The sequence below is a fragment of the Parambassis ranga genome, chromosome 2 (assembly GCF_900634625.1).
Source record: "Parambassis ranga chromosome 2, fParRan2.1, whole genome shotgun sequence".
Lineage (NCBI taxonomy): Eukaryota > Metazoa > Chordata > Actinopteri > Ambassidae > Parambassis > Parambassis ranga.
The window spans coordinates 15,619,166-15,636,021 of record NC_041023.1 but is presented as its reverse complement, the minus strand read 5'-3'; the positions used below and the strand labels follow the sequence as shown (position 1 = coordinate 15,636,021).

Here is a 16,856-nt window from a genome sequence, read left to right as displayed (position 1 = left end):
CCAGTCATGCTGCTGCAGCTGCATGTAGGAGTCTCACAGCAGCTATTCACTTTCCACTGCCTCTCATCTTTCCTCTTTGTTCTCTCTTTGCTTTGACTCTTTCATCCCAGGCCCTGCTATTGTTGTAATTTCATAAAACGGAGTATTTATGATACCTAACATGACATTGGTTTAGCACATAGGACAATTTTAAGTGATAAAGCCAACTAAAACATCTGCTGGTGTACCTGCTGCAACCCTGAGAGGCAATAATGAGCTTTATTTTCCCATTTATCTCAGGGAGAACCAGGTAAACCAGGACAACCAGGTCCCGGAGGCCCACCCGGAGAGCCTGGTGTGATTGGACCACCCGGACCACCAGGGAAAGGGAAAGATGGGCAGAGAGTAAGACACTTATCTTTCCTGTCATGCTATAATTAATGTTGAGTGTACCACATATGCTAATGTCTGATTCTCTCTCTCATTTTATATTTTATAGTCTCACTGTCAATCTATGACTAGATTTAGGCATTAAAACTACAAAAAAAGACCATGGTGTGGGTCTTAACTTCCTCAATATGGTACTATTTAGGATGAAATATCCTTCAAATCGAGAAGTGACACTAGAGTGCAGCCTGTAGTGTTTAAATCTGATGCTTCAATTCTATAGTGCTGCATTGCACCTATGCTTAGCATCTACATTGTCTGTGCAACTGACTTGTAATTACACCACATGGAGGGGTTTTATGCCAATGTCATGGTAGAGTCGGACTTCATGAACAATGTTTTTGGGGCATTTCTGCCTTTAATTGAAAGATGTCACTGGAGAGACGAAAAGTAAGTAGAGAGCAGGGAATGATGGTAATGGCCCACAGACTCTAAGTGAAGTTCAGTGCCTGCAGTGAGGATGATGGCCTCAATTTTTTGGGTAGTCCCCCTTGGTGCACTACCTAGAACAATTGTTTCTCTCTACCAATGGCTGTTCACCTACAAACTTACACAAGGAAGGGTGTAACATCTTTTTTTATCATTTTGAATTCAATCATCAACTTGCTTCAGTTGTGACAAGAGCCTAACCCGTTATAGACCACAGACTTAGCAGAAGGTGATGGGACAGTCTAGTCTGCAGTTTGTGATCAACTGTGTCAGTTGCCCAGCAACATGCAGTTGATAATTACATTCCAAAGTGGACTCTTTAGCTATTGGTTGTAAAATGAATCCAGGTGTTGTTGGTGTGTAATGAATCCTAGGATATGTTGGGCCATGAAGACTCAAAGTGATGCATCCTTCAGTATAGGAGCCTACCAAAAGAGCTGCATGGTCTGCTTGGTTCTTCTTGGACAGAAGTGTGTAATTGTGTGCATTTGTTTCTTGCACGAATTGGATGAATCACAGTAGCTGTGATGTGGAAGGGAGCAACGTAGAGTTGTTTGTGGGGAGGCACACGTCAGGCTATAATTATAGATTTTACATATTCTATAGATACAGAGACTGATGGTCAAGCAACCTTGTTTTAATGGTCTGGTACTCTATTAACCAGCATCTTAATACCAATGTAAATAATTAAAATCTTGAAATGTGAAAGAAATACAATAGAGGAACCACAAACTTTCCTCACAATTCAGCCCCAGTGAAAATGTCAATTTCACCATTGGCTCAAATAGATGTGGCCTCAGCAGCTTGACCTACATGCACAAACTATATCATTAGGATGAGGAAAAAAGTATCTTAGAGATGTCTTCTAGAACCAACACGAAGTGCACCATTAATACTAAATATTGCCTTTTTACACATGTTCACACATAAATTTTCGGAAGTAATCCAATCAACTTATCACAATTAAATTTAACAAGACAACATTAAAGTTATATTTTTCTTGTGTGACTTTTTGTGTATAAATACTCAAGTGAGGCAACATTTTAATTCAATGTGATTATCAGGATATCATCGGCAAACATGCTTCCAAGCAGTGTCTCTTGCATCCCACACGTGTCCTGCTTGTAAACATCTCTGTTGAAAAGCAGTGTAACATGAGCGGCCATATGGGGAGGCGAACAAGCCTGAGTCAGCACATTTTGCACTGCAGTTCAACACGTTACTCCATCATGTTCTACCACCAACAGACATGTGACCCTGCTGCTGACGAGGCAGGAGTGAAACAGGAAAGACGTTGTTAAGGCATATCGCATTAAACAGCACAGGGGCCACGCTGCGGTTTCTGTGTTTTACAGCTGCCAGGTGCAGCCCTGAGGCTTTGCTGTAGTTACATGAATAACAGCAGCTCATTTACTTACTCTAAATGATTTATTAAAAAATAAAGTTGCAAGAATTTTGATTGATGTTATTTCTTATATTACAGGGAGATCCAGGACCGCAGGGAATTCAAGGACCCCCAGGGCCAAAGGTAATGCCACTTCAGATGGATCTCTCTAGGTTGCCTTTTTTCATGCACAGGTGCTGCTTTGTTGATGTGAAAACTTTTCCTGGATGAGAAAAACAATTCATTTTGGTTGAAAGCAGCAAAAGCAATTTCTGTGCCCACTGCTCTGTGACCGTTGCTCTGATTATGACCGCCTCTTTGCTGTGAAGAGCTCGATGTGGAGGGTGCAGAACCAGTGAGGTTTGGACAGGGGCATTTGCTGAATTTATGGTGTCAACTCACTCACCCTCATCACGATTCATTTTGTCCTCTGAGAACCAAAATGTCAACGCTAGATTTATTTATTTATTTATTTTTTATCAGAGATTAAAAATAGAGCAGTATTTCTGGGATCAGTGACCAGGTTCTTAGTACGACATGATATTATTTCAGGAGCACTGGTGGTGAAGTAAACCACCAAGCTTTTTGCTTCTCAGGGCCTGTCGGGGTCCCCAGGAGAGCCGGGGTCACCGGGCGAGAGGGGTTCTTCAGGAGAAGGCAAAGTGGGCCCAGCGGTACAAACTTTATTAGTCTCCTGTGCAAATTTGAAGCATACTTGATCAAAAAAATAAATAAATTTACTCGTCTTTTACAGGGGCCTCAAGGAAATAATGGGGAACCTGGAGCTGCAGTACGTATGTTCGAAAACATAATACGGAATGTCTATGTTTAATTTTTAATATGTGTTTAATGTTTCAGGGTTTGAGGGGTCCCCCTGGAGTTGCTGGTCCTCAGGGCCCAGCAGGACACAATGTAAGTCCAAGAAGAATGAGGTGGATATGATTCATTTTGAGCTCAGAGAAAACATAATTTATTGCTTTTGCACTAATTATAGGGTCTACCAGGAAGGCCAGGGGAGAAGGGATCACCAGGAGAGCCGGTAAGTACAAAGACAAGCACAGAGCACCCAGTACTTTCCCAGTTACATAAAAAACTCTTCTTTTCATCATCACTTAAGTGTAATGTATGCTTTTCTCTAGTAAAATGTTACAAAATTACCCCGTTTACAGAAATAAACTACAGGCAGAATCATCAGATTTTGAGCTTTGGTACTTAAATGCATCATTTGGAATCCATGATAAAATATGACATAATTGGAAATTATACAGTTTTATGGAAACCATGATTGAGTCAAATGTGCCCTGTACTCACATGACTGCTGGTCACATTCTGCACATTTTGGCTGATCTGCAGGATTTTTACAGCCGATGAGCAAAATAGATAGAGAAAAAAACAGGTTTGTGAAAATGTAGTTGAATATCTTGGTAGCATTTGTGGGCAAGATGTTGGAGGAGATTACATTTTACACATTTTCTTGTTTGTTGAAAAAAGTATGAAAAGTACCCTTTCAGTTACTGTTCATTAGCTTTACACAACTAGTTGTTTTGGTTTAGGAGGATATGCTAGAATTACTGTAAAAAAAAAACAATAAGAGCAAATTTCTATTGTCTGCAACAAGCCTTACTGCCATTTTCCTGGTTATGTTGCTGACAAATGAATACCAAAAGGGGGTGCATCACTACCTGAAGACCATGTGTTTCAATTGTTTTAAAAAACAAAAAGTGTCTATGCAGCAATAATCTAATAGTTATGGAGGGTTTAGAACCAGGTGGTGCTTTTTAAAGTTAGGTGAGGGTGTGTCTTATCAGAACTGGATCTCACCTGTATCTCAAATTTGACTGTAGGGCAGCACTGATGTTCAGCAGAACCACTAATTTGGTCTTCTCATATTGATTAACTCTTTCGTTTGTCTATCAGGGAAAGGCAGCAGACCTTTCTGATCTAAACCTAAAGGTAAGCAGCATTTTCACTTACACATAACTTTGGATCTTGTGAAGGACCACTTTATCACCAACATGTCTGTGCTGTCTTTAGGATGTTTGCTCAGACTGCCCCGCAGGTCCACCTGGACCTCCTGGACTCCCAGGAATACCAGGAGATAAAGGACACACAGGACCTCCTGGGAAAAACGGCCAAGATGGATACCAAGTAGGAGCATTAACATCTCACCATTGTTGTTAATTTCTTTTGTAGTGTGCAGTCTGTTATGATAATGCTGCTCATCTTTAAAGGAGTCTGTGACTCCACTCCATGAAGCATGGGGCCCGAGCTTTGTCATCATAAGTCAGTTTCTGTGACGGATGGTAAGGCTCTGTCTGCATCATTAGCTCGGGCTCCTCTGGGGGCAGTGGTGAACTATTAGGACCGCCGATGGTGCTTGGCGTTGTCTGCCTGGACAGAGACTGATGGTCTGCTGTGTCATTACAGGGCCCGTCGGGACCGGCTGGACCTCAAGGGCCCCCTGGAGCCGATGGCACAAAGGCATGTTTGCATACTCTTATCGCTCCCATGGCCAAAAAGCTAATTAGTCTCTTTTGTCAACATTTTTTTTGTGTGTTACATTAAAGGTTCAGGTAGTAGGATGGGGAGGGGTATATTTAAAATTATTTACTGCTTCTGTGAAATTTTATTTTCCTTTTTATATAATCTTTCTTTTTCACCAAAGGGTATAAAAGGTGATCGAGGAACTCCTGGCAACCCCGGAGACAAAGGAGACAAGGTATATTTATTACTCTTCACTGTCATCTGTATGACTTACATAATCATATTTAATCACTATTATCTGTATTAACAGGGTCACCCAGGACCCCCTGGCCATCCAGGTCCTGCTGGATTAATGGGTTCTCCTGTAAGTGGCTATTTTAGGCTTGTTTGTATGTATTTGTACTCATGGTCCAAATACATTAAATGGGGCTCATTTGTTTGGATATGCTTTCTATTTCTGTCGACCTCTACTGACACTGTCTCTTTCCCTCTTCAGGGTAACGATGGACAACCTGGCCCTCCAGGTCCCCCGGGGCCCCCTGGAGAAAAGGTCAGGCTGCTCTCGATGTACTGTCCTCCCCTCAGAAAACTTATCACCCATGTGTCATTATTGTACAAAGCTCCTCCCTCCAGCATGTAGGTCAGCCGGCCTGCACAGTAATGGTGGCTATTAATCATTTCTTTTGCTGTTTGTTTTCACTAGGGCAAAGAGGGTCTCAAAGGAATTCAGGGACCACCAGGCCTTCCTGGCCTAATAGTAAGATACGCTATTTCATATCATGAATGTACATAATCTATTGTGTTGCTCAAGAAGCAAATAATTGATTTGCTTGATGTGTAGGGCCAGCCTGGAAAAATGGGAAAAGATGGCCGTCCCGGTGAACAAGGAGAATCAGTGAGTAGATAGAAAAGATCCAATGAGACAAATTGAAGAAAGACACATGCTCAGACATGAGGATCTTTCTGTGGTCTTTCCAGGGCAAGCAAGGTGAACCAGGACCACCGGGAAGCCCTGGACTCAGAGGACTACCTGTACGTAACCACCAGTAAAAGTTCAGGAACGTGCAAACTGCTAAAACTGATCGCTGGCTCTTTCCTACGTTCACAGGGTTTTAAAGGCCACAGAGGAGAATCAGGACTGCCAGGACCTAAGGTATGTTTTGATGTATTTCTTTACAATTGAAATGAACAATGTCATTATTTAGTGTACAGGGGACCTCTGCATTCTCTCTTTTGGAAAACCCATAGACAAAGATTCAATAGGGATCAGACATGACGAGAACTGTGAAAGTGAAGTGAAAAGTCCCTGGATTCAGATCTAGACTCTGAGTCACCAAAACATTCACCTTGTCTGCTGCCAAGAAAGATGATACTACCACCACCATGCTAGGTGATGGTGTGTTTGTGGTAATGTGTTATTATGGTATTTAGTGTCCATAAAACATAGCATATTATCTGATTGCTGAAGTCCATATTTATTGTTTGCTAATTTAATATGCATTTTAAATGACATTTTAAAATAGAGGGAAAGAACAAGGTGGGACACTTGATGTGCACAGAGCATGAGAATTTGCAAGTGGGCAGTTTTGCTGTTAGTGTAGGATGTTGGCATGACACTGTCCTTAGTATAGGAGCAGGACTGAGAGTTATAGATATACAAGCTGCTTTTCTTCATGGTTCTACATAGAAAATTCAGCCCTAATTCTTATTTTCCCTAATTATAAAAACCATTGAATTGTCCCCATACACAACTAGACACATGACAAAACAATGATGTCTTCTTTAATTATTCTTGACATGGACATGTAACTAATCCTGTGTCTACAGCAAATGACACAAATGAGTACTTTTGACTTTAAACAAGTAAGTCCGTAGGCAGGGGCTGTTCAGGAGTGTTTTGTATTTGTCCCCTAACATTTTCTCAAAATGCCGATTTACCAGTGGTGGACTGGACTTTTTGTTTATGTTTATGTCAAACAAGAGGAATTACATTGACTGTGCACATAAGATGAAAACATGAAAGGGGGTAAATACTTTATTGGCATTGTACATATATGTTGATGAAGATTCTCAGTCATCCAGGTCATCATACGTAGAGAAGGTTGAAGCAAGGCGTCTGGACTTGTAGAGTTTTCTAGAAGACGTTTCGCTGCTCATCCAAGCAGCTTCATCAGTTCTAACTGTTTGGTGGGGAAACATGGTTTATATGTGGTTGCAGACCTATGTGGGTGGGTCTGGGTAAAACTTAAAAAACTTACAAACAATAGCACTAAATGTTTCCATACTTACCTGTGATGTTCTGGCTGACTGGGCCAGGTGTGTCTAACGACTGGCTAACGACTATGAAACTGCCGGAAACTCAATGTATGGAAACATTTAGTGCTATTGTTTGTAAGTTTTTTAAGTTTTACCCAGACCCACCCACATAGGTCTGTAACCACATATAAACCATGTTTCCCCACCAAACAGTTAGAACTGATGAAGCTGCTTGGATGAGCAGCGAAACGTCTTCTAGAAAACTTTACAAGTCCAGACGCCTTGCTTCAACCTTCTCTACATTGTACATATAGCATTATTCTTCATTTCTTTGAGGTGAGGTGCCGCATAAGGCAGCAATGTTTGCCCTAGGTAACAGCAATGTTTATTTTATTGACCTTATAATTTGTATAAAAATTTGTATAAATAAAAGCAAAAATATACCCCAATGTTTTTTTTTTATTAGTTTCTGCTAGATTTGGTCAGATACCTGTGTTGTTAAAATGCAATAATATGTTGTCTTCAGACTTTAGCAGTGACAACTGGGGGCAAGACTCATTATTTTCTGAGACACAAACAAAAAACAAAGTGAACTGATGACACCCCACACAGTCACATAGCCACAGTCAGTGTTTGGCAAGTTGTAGTGCCATGCCAAGATGTGTCTGACACAAACTTTCTTTCCCCACACACCTCCTCACTGCACCTGCTGCTTTGTCTCACACACACGCACCTGCCTCAGAGCTCATTACAGACAGCTCCGAATGAGCCCGACAGCCTGCTAGCCCTGCAGCCTGTGCTGCAGACAACTTATCGGAGGAAGTGTAAAGCGTTGCCATAGACACAGAGATTTACCCTGCACTGCTTGTAATTACTGTCACTAAATGTCAGTCATATGGACATTTAATCTACTTTTATTCAGGAAATTAAAAGACTGATGTGCACAGTAGAGTTTGTACAGTGCATCAGTACATTTATATGGGTAGTTGTTGTGCATTATCCATACTGTGGACGCTGTATTAGCTTTAGGAAAAACATTTAAACTCTAAACACTGCCTTTTTGATTAACAAATATGTTTTCTTATTCACCAATTCAGGGAGAAGATGGAAAGCCTGGAGCACCTGGACGTGAGGGCAAACCAGGAAAGGAGGTATAGTGTGTTTTATCATTTTTTCATCTTTTTTTGTGTGCACACTTTTTTGACCCAGTCCACTCTAGTAATGATGTCATTGCCATTCAAAATTGTCACCACTGAGCTCTCTCTTCATCTTACTAAAGAAGTAGTCATCTAAAAATCAATAACTGTCCTAATATATCAGTATATCAAGTCTTAAGTCTGTAAGACTGCTGCTGTCTTTGGATTTTCCCGCTTTTGACTGTTCTTTAGTCTTTGGTTAGAAAGAGCGGACGCAAGGTTTATCCATTGTCTCTTGGTATCCATCCACCTAACATACATAACTATAGTCTGTGATTTCACTCGAAGGTTTCCAAAGAGCCCTGTGGGAGGCACAAACCTTTTTGGCAAGTCGTTTTTCCATAATAGTTTTTCAGACTCTGAGTTAATCCAAATACAGCCAAAGAGTGCGAGTGGAGCTGAGGCAGGCATCAAAACAGGAGGTTCACAACCATTCTGTCACTAAAAGCAGAATACTTACACCAACTTATAAATAGAAACAAAAACTTTTTTTTTACTAGGTTGTTTATTTTAGGGACTCATTTTTGGGGCCACCAAGGGAACTGCAGTTTTTGACACTTTTTTAACCCTGAAGGTTACTGATTGTCACACATTATCACAGTCAGGTTTTCAGTCGAGTTTTAAGTTGTGTTTTCCTATTTTTGGCTTTCATCAGACTAAAGGAGTATCATGACCCAATGACCTGACGTCTTAGTAATGTGGGATTGGTTGTGGCTAACTTTCATGGACCTCCCTAAGGGGAGGGCTGGATGGATGACCAGAGCTGACTTTCTATAAAGTTTTTGGACTTCAAACTTCAGCATAATCACACTGCCTTGTACAACATGTGCATGAGTAATGAGAGCTATCTTCTGCTATCAATCACCATCAAATCTAATATATATGCTGCAAATATGCAGTGTTCCCTTGTCCTTGTTGGCCCAGTCACCCCCAAAAATTCTTGGTATTCATACACCAAGTCAATTGAGGGAATGCAGATACTTCTTCTATGATTAGAAAAAGTTCTGGGCAGAATAGAAATGTTCCAGCACATCACCACCAGAATCTTTAATCATGTCTATAAAACACTAGCGGCCAAGTGGTAGCAGTGCGGCGCTCTGTCTTTTGACACAGTGTTGTCTTTTTTCCATTCATCAAATGACTCTTACATCCACATTTAAAAGCAACAGCACTTTTATCTCTCTCATTTGTCTGGTGGCTGGATGTAAACACTTCACAAAAACCTCTTATACCAAACTTATCCTCTGGCTGTAAGGCACAACGTTTTTGCAGAAGTTCAGATTTAACTTCCAACTACAGTAGAGGCTGTATTCCAATAAAGATTTGCCATAAAGAGGCAATATAATGAAGTCACAGTGCATGATGCTGTGCTTTTTTGAAGGGCTCTGTGGGACCTCCAGGAGCAGAGGGACTGAGTGGACCTAGAGGGGAGTCGGTGAGTAATTTTTTTTTTTTTATTCACAGGTAGTTTTGTCTGATGCAAACAGAAGTAGACAGACAAATTGACACTGCCCTTACCCATTAATTTTCTATCTTTATTTGCATCCCAGGGCAAGCCAGGTGAACCAGGACCACCAGGAAAAGCAGGTCTCCCTGGAACACCAGTGAGTTATCTGTTCCTTCCATACATGTTTTTCTCCACATGGAAAGACATTAAAAGTAGAACAAACAGGAGGGAAAAGGGTAGTATTTTCAATCATAAGCAAGCAGTTGTCAGACTCTGATGGAAGATTAAAGAGTAAATGTTGTTCTGACAGGGGGAGGGAGTTAAGATTTAAAGAAAAAGGCCAAAGTGGACTGTCTACCAGAAAGGCTTACAGTGCAGCATAACCGATTAATAAATGCATCCACAGACAAATACCTACACAGTCCCCTGAGACAAAGAGGTATGAATCATCTGATGGTGCAGAACGCAAACAAGGTCACATATGTATCTCGAGGTTTTGCACATAGTAGCATGTGTAAGGGAGGTTGAGATTGATTTGTCTGGAAGAAAAGATGTAGAATGATGTAGCAAGCAATCTAAACATCTGTCAAATAGGTTTGAAGAATTCAAAACAGAAAACACAGTCAATTTTGTGATACATTTTGTGAATTCTGTGGATTATCTCCTCTGAACGTACAGTAAGTAAAAACTGATTCTAGTCTTCATAAGTACTTGATAAGTCATCAATCATACACAAACAATACTTTCAGATATCTAACCCTGATCCTACATCAATATAGGACAATAAATAGAAAGTATTACTTGGCATATGCAATTTGATACTTATGTGCAGCTAGAAAAATACTTTGTGGTCTGTAGGAAAATAATTTCATAGCAGCCTAAGAATTCATGCTTAACCTATCACCATGTATCTTTATGGAGAGACTACTAATGCAGTTTCCTGCTAAATAGGGGGCACCTATAGATGGTCCAGAATGAAATGGGTCCTTATTCTTTTGACTATTTTATGATGTTGTCATCATACCACAAGGGACTTTGGAGCATCTTTACAGCAAAAGAAAAGAACATGAATCATTTTCTGATGTATAATCAATACTGTATTATTTAATTCTTAAATAAAATGTGTAAGCTTTGTCTAGAGAAAGTTGTAAATAATATTTTAGCTGTTTATATTCATTACTTTTAGCGCCCCTCAGTGAATTGCAGGCACTGACATGACGAGGCTCTGATATCAGCACTGAATGTGTTACCATACTACTATACATCTTAAAAGTTTCCAACATTGTGCCTTCAAGTCTGATGTTAAATAGTGGTTAATGTCAGATGTAATACTCAGAAAGTTAGCCTCCATATGTGCCACCTGGGGACCTCATGAGTCTGAAAACCCATGACAACGGCCAGTGTGTAGGGGTATTTCCATTTCTGTTTTTCATGACATGTAATTCAGTGAACCAGGAATGCTGCAAGGAGGAGGGGGAATAGCTGTTGCTAACTAGAGGCCAGCGATCAGACAGGACTCAATCTCAGTCAGCAGAGGGAGCACATCATCAGGAGCAGCCTGGACGAGGCCAGCAGGCAGAAATGTCAGGAGAGGAAATGGGAAGTGATGTTAGTTGACAGTTAAAGCATTTAGAAGAAGTAACTTTAGATATTGACAAAAATACTACCCAATGTCCAAATTCACTAATAAAAATGAAAGTATGTAGTCTATTATCTTACCCCTGAAAGCATTAATACATTCTTACACTCTGGTTTGCCTCAGGCAGCTTGTCTTCAGGCCTTAATACCCCTTGTAAATATGAATTTCAATCTCTTCAGGCTGCACTGTCCAACCACAAGATTGGTTTATGAGATTTTTTTTTCATCCAATGCCCTGCTGCATGCTGAACAGGAAATGCAGCTAAAAATTAATCTTGCTGAATCCTCAGTAATGAGTGGAGCTTTTAGAATACAAGTACAGTAAGCCACGTGTGTGCCATGTGATGGATACAGCCATGTCTCCGCTGTCACACAGGGTAGAGGGGGAGACAAGGGAGAGGCTGGCAACCCAGGATTACCAGGCTTTAGTGGGCCTAAAGGCCCTGCGGTGAGTGCTCCATTTTTTTTTTTTTGTATATTGAATTAAACACTAATCACAACACACAATAATGAGAAGCTGTGGGTAATGTTAACTTTTATCTTTATTTCCAGGGTCCGCCTGGTCCAATTGGTCCAGAAGGCAAACAGGTATGTTTTTTTTTTTTTTTTTAACTATTAAGATATAATAATTTATATAGACACTGTGTATTGTAATATTTCTTGCTCACCTCCTTGTCTGTGTTTGTAGGGAATGCCAGGCAGACTTGGTGATCGTGGACTCAAAGGAGATAGGGTGAGGGGGGGGGGTGTAAACAAACATCTTTATTGGTCCTATTTGTGATTCATCATTGAAATTTGACTCCATTTATTTTTGTAACAATTTAAAGATAAGGAAATACAAAGTACAGAGTATAAGCAGGAAATAGAAAACAACATGATCCAATAAGCTAGCTAGAGCTATTAAAATGAATGATAGCAGGTACACTGCTATCAGAAAGTGAGATTCACTGGGTTGGTGTGGTTTGCTGTTAGTAGTAGGCTACATGAATTCCAGCAGTCCATTAAACTGAGCCATTGGTTTCATGTCCAGGCTTTTAAGTCAAAATGTCTCTCATGAGAATGTATCTATAATCTAAAGGAAAAATACAACCTGGACTACCTGCCAGCATATCTATAAAAATATGGACTACAAAACATTTACATTATGTGACAGTCTGTTGTAGTAATATTATGATTTCTGTGTCACCAATTTATTTTATCATTTCCACCAGGACCATTACCAGTCACACAACCTCAGGTTTCTTTTTGTTTTGTGACTCAAAAAGAAGTCCAGTCCCCACCGTCCATCTGTTGTATTATTTGGAAGGTCCTTAAAGCTGAAACATTTACATCAATGTCATAATTTAATCCAGGGAGACCCCGGTACAAAGGGAGATAAAGGACAAACAGGAGATCCAGGTATGCCCGGAAACCCTGGTCCCCCAGGCAGAAAGGGCCACACGGGTATGATGGGCATGTCAGGACCACCAGGAGAAATAGGAGCTCCAGGGCCTCAAGGACCTGGAGGAAATCCTGGACTTCCAGGTCCCAGGGTGAGCCATAACTGTGGAAACAGCTAACTTGTTTTTTTTTATTGATTTGCAATAATAATCATTAGCCTCTCTGCTGCCTCAGGGAGAGTCAGTGTCACTGGAACAGATGAGACGGCTCATTCAGGAGGAGCTGGCAAAACAATTAGACGGTAAAGAATGGGTTGAGGATGTTTAGCTATTCTCTAGAGGCCGTTAAGATATATGGTTTATTTAGGATAAGTTTAATATGGTTATGAGATAATTCACTAACTTCTCTTTTTCTGTTTCCAGCCAAACTGGCTTACCTCATGGCTCAGATTCAGCCAGCCCATGTGAAGAGCACAGCGGGCCGCCCAGGACCGCCAGGGCCTCCGGGTAAAGACGGCAGCACTGGACGTCCTGGTCCACCTGGAGAACCTGGCGTACCTGGACAGAATGGAGGAGACGGACCCAGAGGACCCATGGGCCCTAAGGGTAGGTCATAACAAAGAGTGTGTTACCTCTATAATAAATAGGCTCACATGCAACATTGCCACCATGTTATGTCTACATGATCAGGTGAGAAAGGAGAAAGGGGAGAAAAGGGAGAAGCTGGTATTGGTGATAGAGGAGAGCGAGGACCACCTGGCCCCATAGGTACAGTAACAACTGGACTCTTACTTAATGTTCTCATTATGTTTCTTTCTATAATGTGTCCCTAATGGTTCGCATCTCTGCTCTAGGCCCAGCAGGTATGCCTGGTTATGGTAAAGATGGAAGCCCAGGACAAACCGGAGCCCAGGGAGAGGCAGGAAACCCTGGTCCCCATGGCCAGCCAGGACCTCCAGGTCCTCCTGGCCAGTGTGACCCCACTCAATGTGCCTACTACGCCAGCCTGGCACAAAGACCCCACACCAAAAATGTGAAGGGGAATTAAAGAGGGAGAAGAGACACACAGAGCTTGAAATCCGACTATATTTATGAACTCGGTCGCGTCAGTCTGAATCGAGAACTTCTCTTTTTCACGGTTCCTCAGTTCGGAGGTGCTGAAGCTACAGGTGCTGCCGGTCAGATTCTTTGTTCATTTTAGGTGCCAAACTTCGGATGGATGGGGATTAATAAGCAACGTGGGACTTTTTCAGATCTATTATGGGGTACAGAGGGCAGCTAAACAGTTTTTTCTCACTAACACGCTTCCTGTAAAGTATATAGGGAGATACAACAAGGACGGCTCAAATGCCCTTCACAGCCCACACTGTACTATGTCAGTTACTGCTCACTAAATCAATCTCCTGCTATGGATCTCCTACCCGTCCAGGCTATTACTCAATCAAGGGAATTATCTGTTTTACTGTGGGAAACGGCTAGGGTGGGGGTGGGGGTGGTGGGGCAGGGGGGGTGGTGGGGCAGGGGGGGTGGTGGGGCAGGGGGGGTGGGGGTTGTGAGGCAGCGATTTTGTGTAGGAGAAGCGTTAATGAGTCAGTGTGGAGAGTGATGAATGGCCACATTTGTCCACTTCTTGCCTTTCAGCCAGTAGCAGTGTTATTGTGTTGCATTGTTTAGGGTATCCTAGAACTGGGCAAAAAAAATCTAAAACTTTATTGATTTATTAGAATGAACATGTTTTATTTCTTTAGACAGGAAGGAGACAAGAGTAAATTCAAGGCAGCACAAATGACCTCTCTTGTCACAATAAACACACACATAAATTAGCATCTAAGCAGTGCTGTTTCAAGTGCAGTCCAGAATGCATTTGTTCAGGATACTTCTAAATCAACAGGAAGAAATGCCACTATTAGTTTTTTGTGTTTAATGAAGTGTCTCTAGTCATGCTTTCCTCAAAGCTATATGCATAGACCTGAACAGCTTTTAGGAGGTGGCACAATTGCAGCCTTTGTTCACCTTTTCTTGAAAAGCTGCTTGTTTCACACAGCTTTCTTTAAATGTGTCACTTCCTCTGTGAGGCTTATTAAGTGCCTGAGCAGCAACAGCAGAGCCCAGGCAGCTCAGCACACATCGCTTTTCTCATTCGTCCCCTGGAACTGAAACTTGGAGAGCACTTTCCTGCATCTTGATGACGAGACTATAGTGATAACCATTTGAAAGATGTTTTTTTGCCTTTTGTCCCTCATGGACCAATTACACTTCTCCCAAACCTTAGAGATCTGGTCATCTAGAACCCATTAATAGCCTTCGCACAAGGTATTACATTTGTCTTCCTTAAAACACACACACACAAACACATCAACAACCCCAAGTGCAAAAGAAAAGTGAGGGTGCAAATTTGTGAGCTTGACAGGAAGTACAATATGACCTACTACAATGGCCAGTCATACTTATCATCTCTTGCTCAGGATACATAATGGAAGGTCTTTTTATGAAAAATGTGAAGTTGAAGCTCGGTTTTCAGCTTGGCCATTATATCTGAGGCCGCTCTGGAGGTATAAGTCATTTAGATTGATGAGTGAAAATGCATTTTTCATCATAAAACTAAGATTCTTAAGCAATAAAATATCCATGCTGTAGTCAATGCATTTAATGGGTGTCCACTAAGGCAGAAGCACAAAGCTAAATGTGTGATCTCTTTAAAGCTGTAGAGAGCAGCTTTAAATGCGATGTCACTGACTGTGTTTACATATAGGACAGCACTCTGTATCCTGGTTATGTAATGTGCTTGCTATGTTTTCATGTAATCTGGATTTCGACTTGAGTACTCCAGAAAAGGGATGGATGCGAATCTAATCCAGTAGTTGTATAGAGACTAGGACACTGGTGCATGTAAACACCTAATCCAGGTTTTGGATCATTCAGAAACCTGTGTACTCATGTGAGCAGGAGTATAATTAACCAGATATGACACATAAACCGGATCCTGGAGTGCATGTAAACACACTCATTGTACAATACATTTAGAATCAATTGTGTGTCCTCAACACTCCTTTTAATACGTCTGTCAGCTGCTTTTTTTCCAGCGGTTTATTGAATCATGAATTGTGACAGTATTACTATTTTGTGGTTTTTGTAAATGCTTGTTACATATAGACTTACAGGGTGGGTTTATGAGTTAGTGCATAGGCTACCGCTTAAAATTATTTGTTACGCATAAAAGCCATACCTTTTTAAGTTATACTGCTAAATTATTCATGATCTGAACCATGTAATGTGTTTTAAAGCATTCAGTCAAATTTATTAGCCTTTTCCTATTGTTTCCCTGATGAATTGGTGCTAAAAGATATTTTAAAATAGTAGCATATTGTAAGTATTGGAAAGACACCTGTACTGTACTGTATAATAAAGACTGGAACAGATTCATTTTATAATACAGGCTTTTTGCTCTGCTTTTTAAATAGTGGTTGTCTCACTCTCTCTGTCTATTGTATTGCAAATATCCAATGAAGTTAGCATGCTAACTAGCTAGCCGCTATGCCAACAAACACACATCCCCTACTCCAGCAGCTCTCCAGTATCTCTTTTATCTTGAAAATAAATTGGACTATGTTGCGGAAGTTAGAGACTACGTCATCGTCCACCGGGACATGGCTCAGCAACAGAGTTCCGGGTTCCCCAGCCATTCAGCTACAAGGGCCTGGAACATTATCATACATTCAAGGTAAGGCTAATCTGAGCTACTTTGTTCTTACTGAATTGACTCAGCAGGTTGTGTATAAGATAACATATAAAATATAATATAAATATTGCTTCTGATAGTTTTATATGTACTAATTTATTTACCATTCGGTAAACACAGCATATCAAAGCACATTATGATAAAGGTGGCTTCTTATCCTAGAGCTAATTAACCAAAACACACATGAGGTGTGTTTTGCTGAATCATGTTATATGAAACTTGAGCCAGAATAGGGCTTAAAATGAATCCACTCTGATACATCTAGGGGGTGTCATTGGGATGGCTGCTATGCTAGCTGCTTTCCAGCAGCTTGCTTAAAGGTCATCTTTGATCTGTGGATGTGTTTGTGCTGTGCAGACAGAGGTGGGGATGATGTTGACTCTTCTTTGTAACCAGGCAACTGTGAAATGCCCTCCTGAATCAACATCATATCCATAACAACCCAGGGACCTTTATTACAATACAAGGTGGTTTTTAC

General features: G+C 41.0%; 1 protein-coding gene across 3 annotated transcripts in view; it reads left to right on the top strand.

Annotated features, from left to right (window-relative positions):
• Positions 1-14,101, top strand: part of col22a1 (collagen, type XXII, alpha 1) — a 41,194-nt gene extending 27,093 nt beyond the window's left edge. For all 3 annotated transcript variants that reach the window (XM_028400165.1, XM_028400164.1, XM_028400163.1), the window contains 27 exons: positions 280-384; positions 2,339-2,383; positions 2,836-2,913; positions 2,994-3,029; positions 3,098-3,151; positions 3,234-3,278; positions 4,157-4,192; positions 4,274-4,387; positions 4,667-4,720; positions 4,905-4,958; positions 5,034-5,087; positions 5,220-5,273; positions 5,427-5,480; positions 5,565-5,618; positions 5,702-5,755; positions 5,832-5,876; positions 8,077-8,130; positions 9,557-9,610; positions 9,726-9,779; positions 11,637-11,708; positions 11,813-11,848; positions 11,949-11,993; positions 12,613-12,792; positions 12,875-12,941; positions 13,063-13,245; positions 13,330-13,407; positions 13,494-14,101. In XM_028400165.1, the coding sequence (XP_028255966.1) occupies positions 280-384; positions 2,339-2,383; positions 2,836-2,913; positions 2,994-3,029; positions 3,098-3,151; positions 3,234-3,278; positions 4,157-4,192; positions 4,274-4,387; positions 4,667-4,720; positions 4,905-4,958; positions 5,034-5,087; positions 5,220-5,273; positions 5,427-5,480; positions 5,565-5,618; positions 5,702-5,755; positions 5,832-5,876; positions 8,077-8,130; positions 9,557-9,610; positions 9,726-9,779; positions 11,637-11,708; positions 11,813-11,848; positions 11,949-11,993; positions 12,613-12,792; positions 12,875-12,941; positions 13,063-13,245; positions 13,330-13,407; positions 13,494-13,687 (1,953 nt within the window). In that variant the 3' untranslated portion in view covers positions 13,688-14,101. The remainder of the gene's footprint in view (positions 1-279; positions 385-2,338; positions 2,384-2,835; positions 2,914-2,993; positions 3,030-3,097; positions 3,152-3,233; positions 3,279-4,156; positions 4,193-4,273; positions 4,388-4,666; positions 4,721-4,904; positions 4,959-5,033; positions 5,088-5,219; positions 5,274-5,426; positions 5,481-5,564; positions 5,619-5,701; positions 5,756-5,831; positions 5,877-8,076; positions 8,131-9,556; positions 9,611-9,725; positions 9,780-11,636; positions 11,709-11,812; positions 11,849-11,948; positions 11,994-12,612; positions 12,793-12,874; positions 12,942-13,062; positions 13,246-13,329; positions 13,408-13,493) is intronic.
• Positions 14,102-16,856: the final 2,755 nt, after the last annotated feature.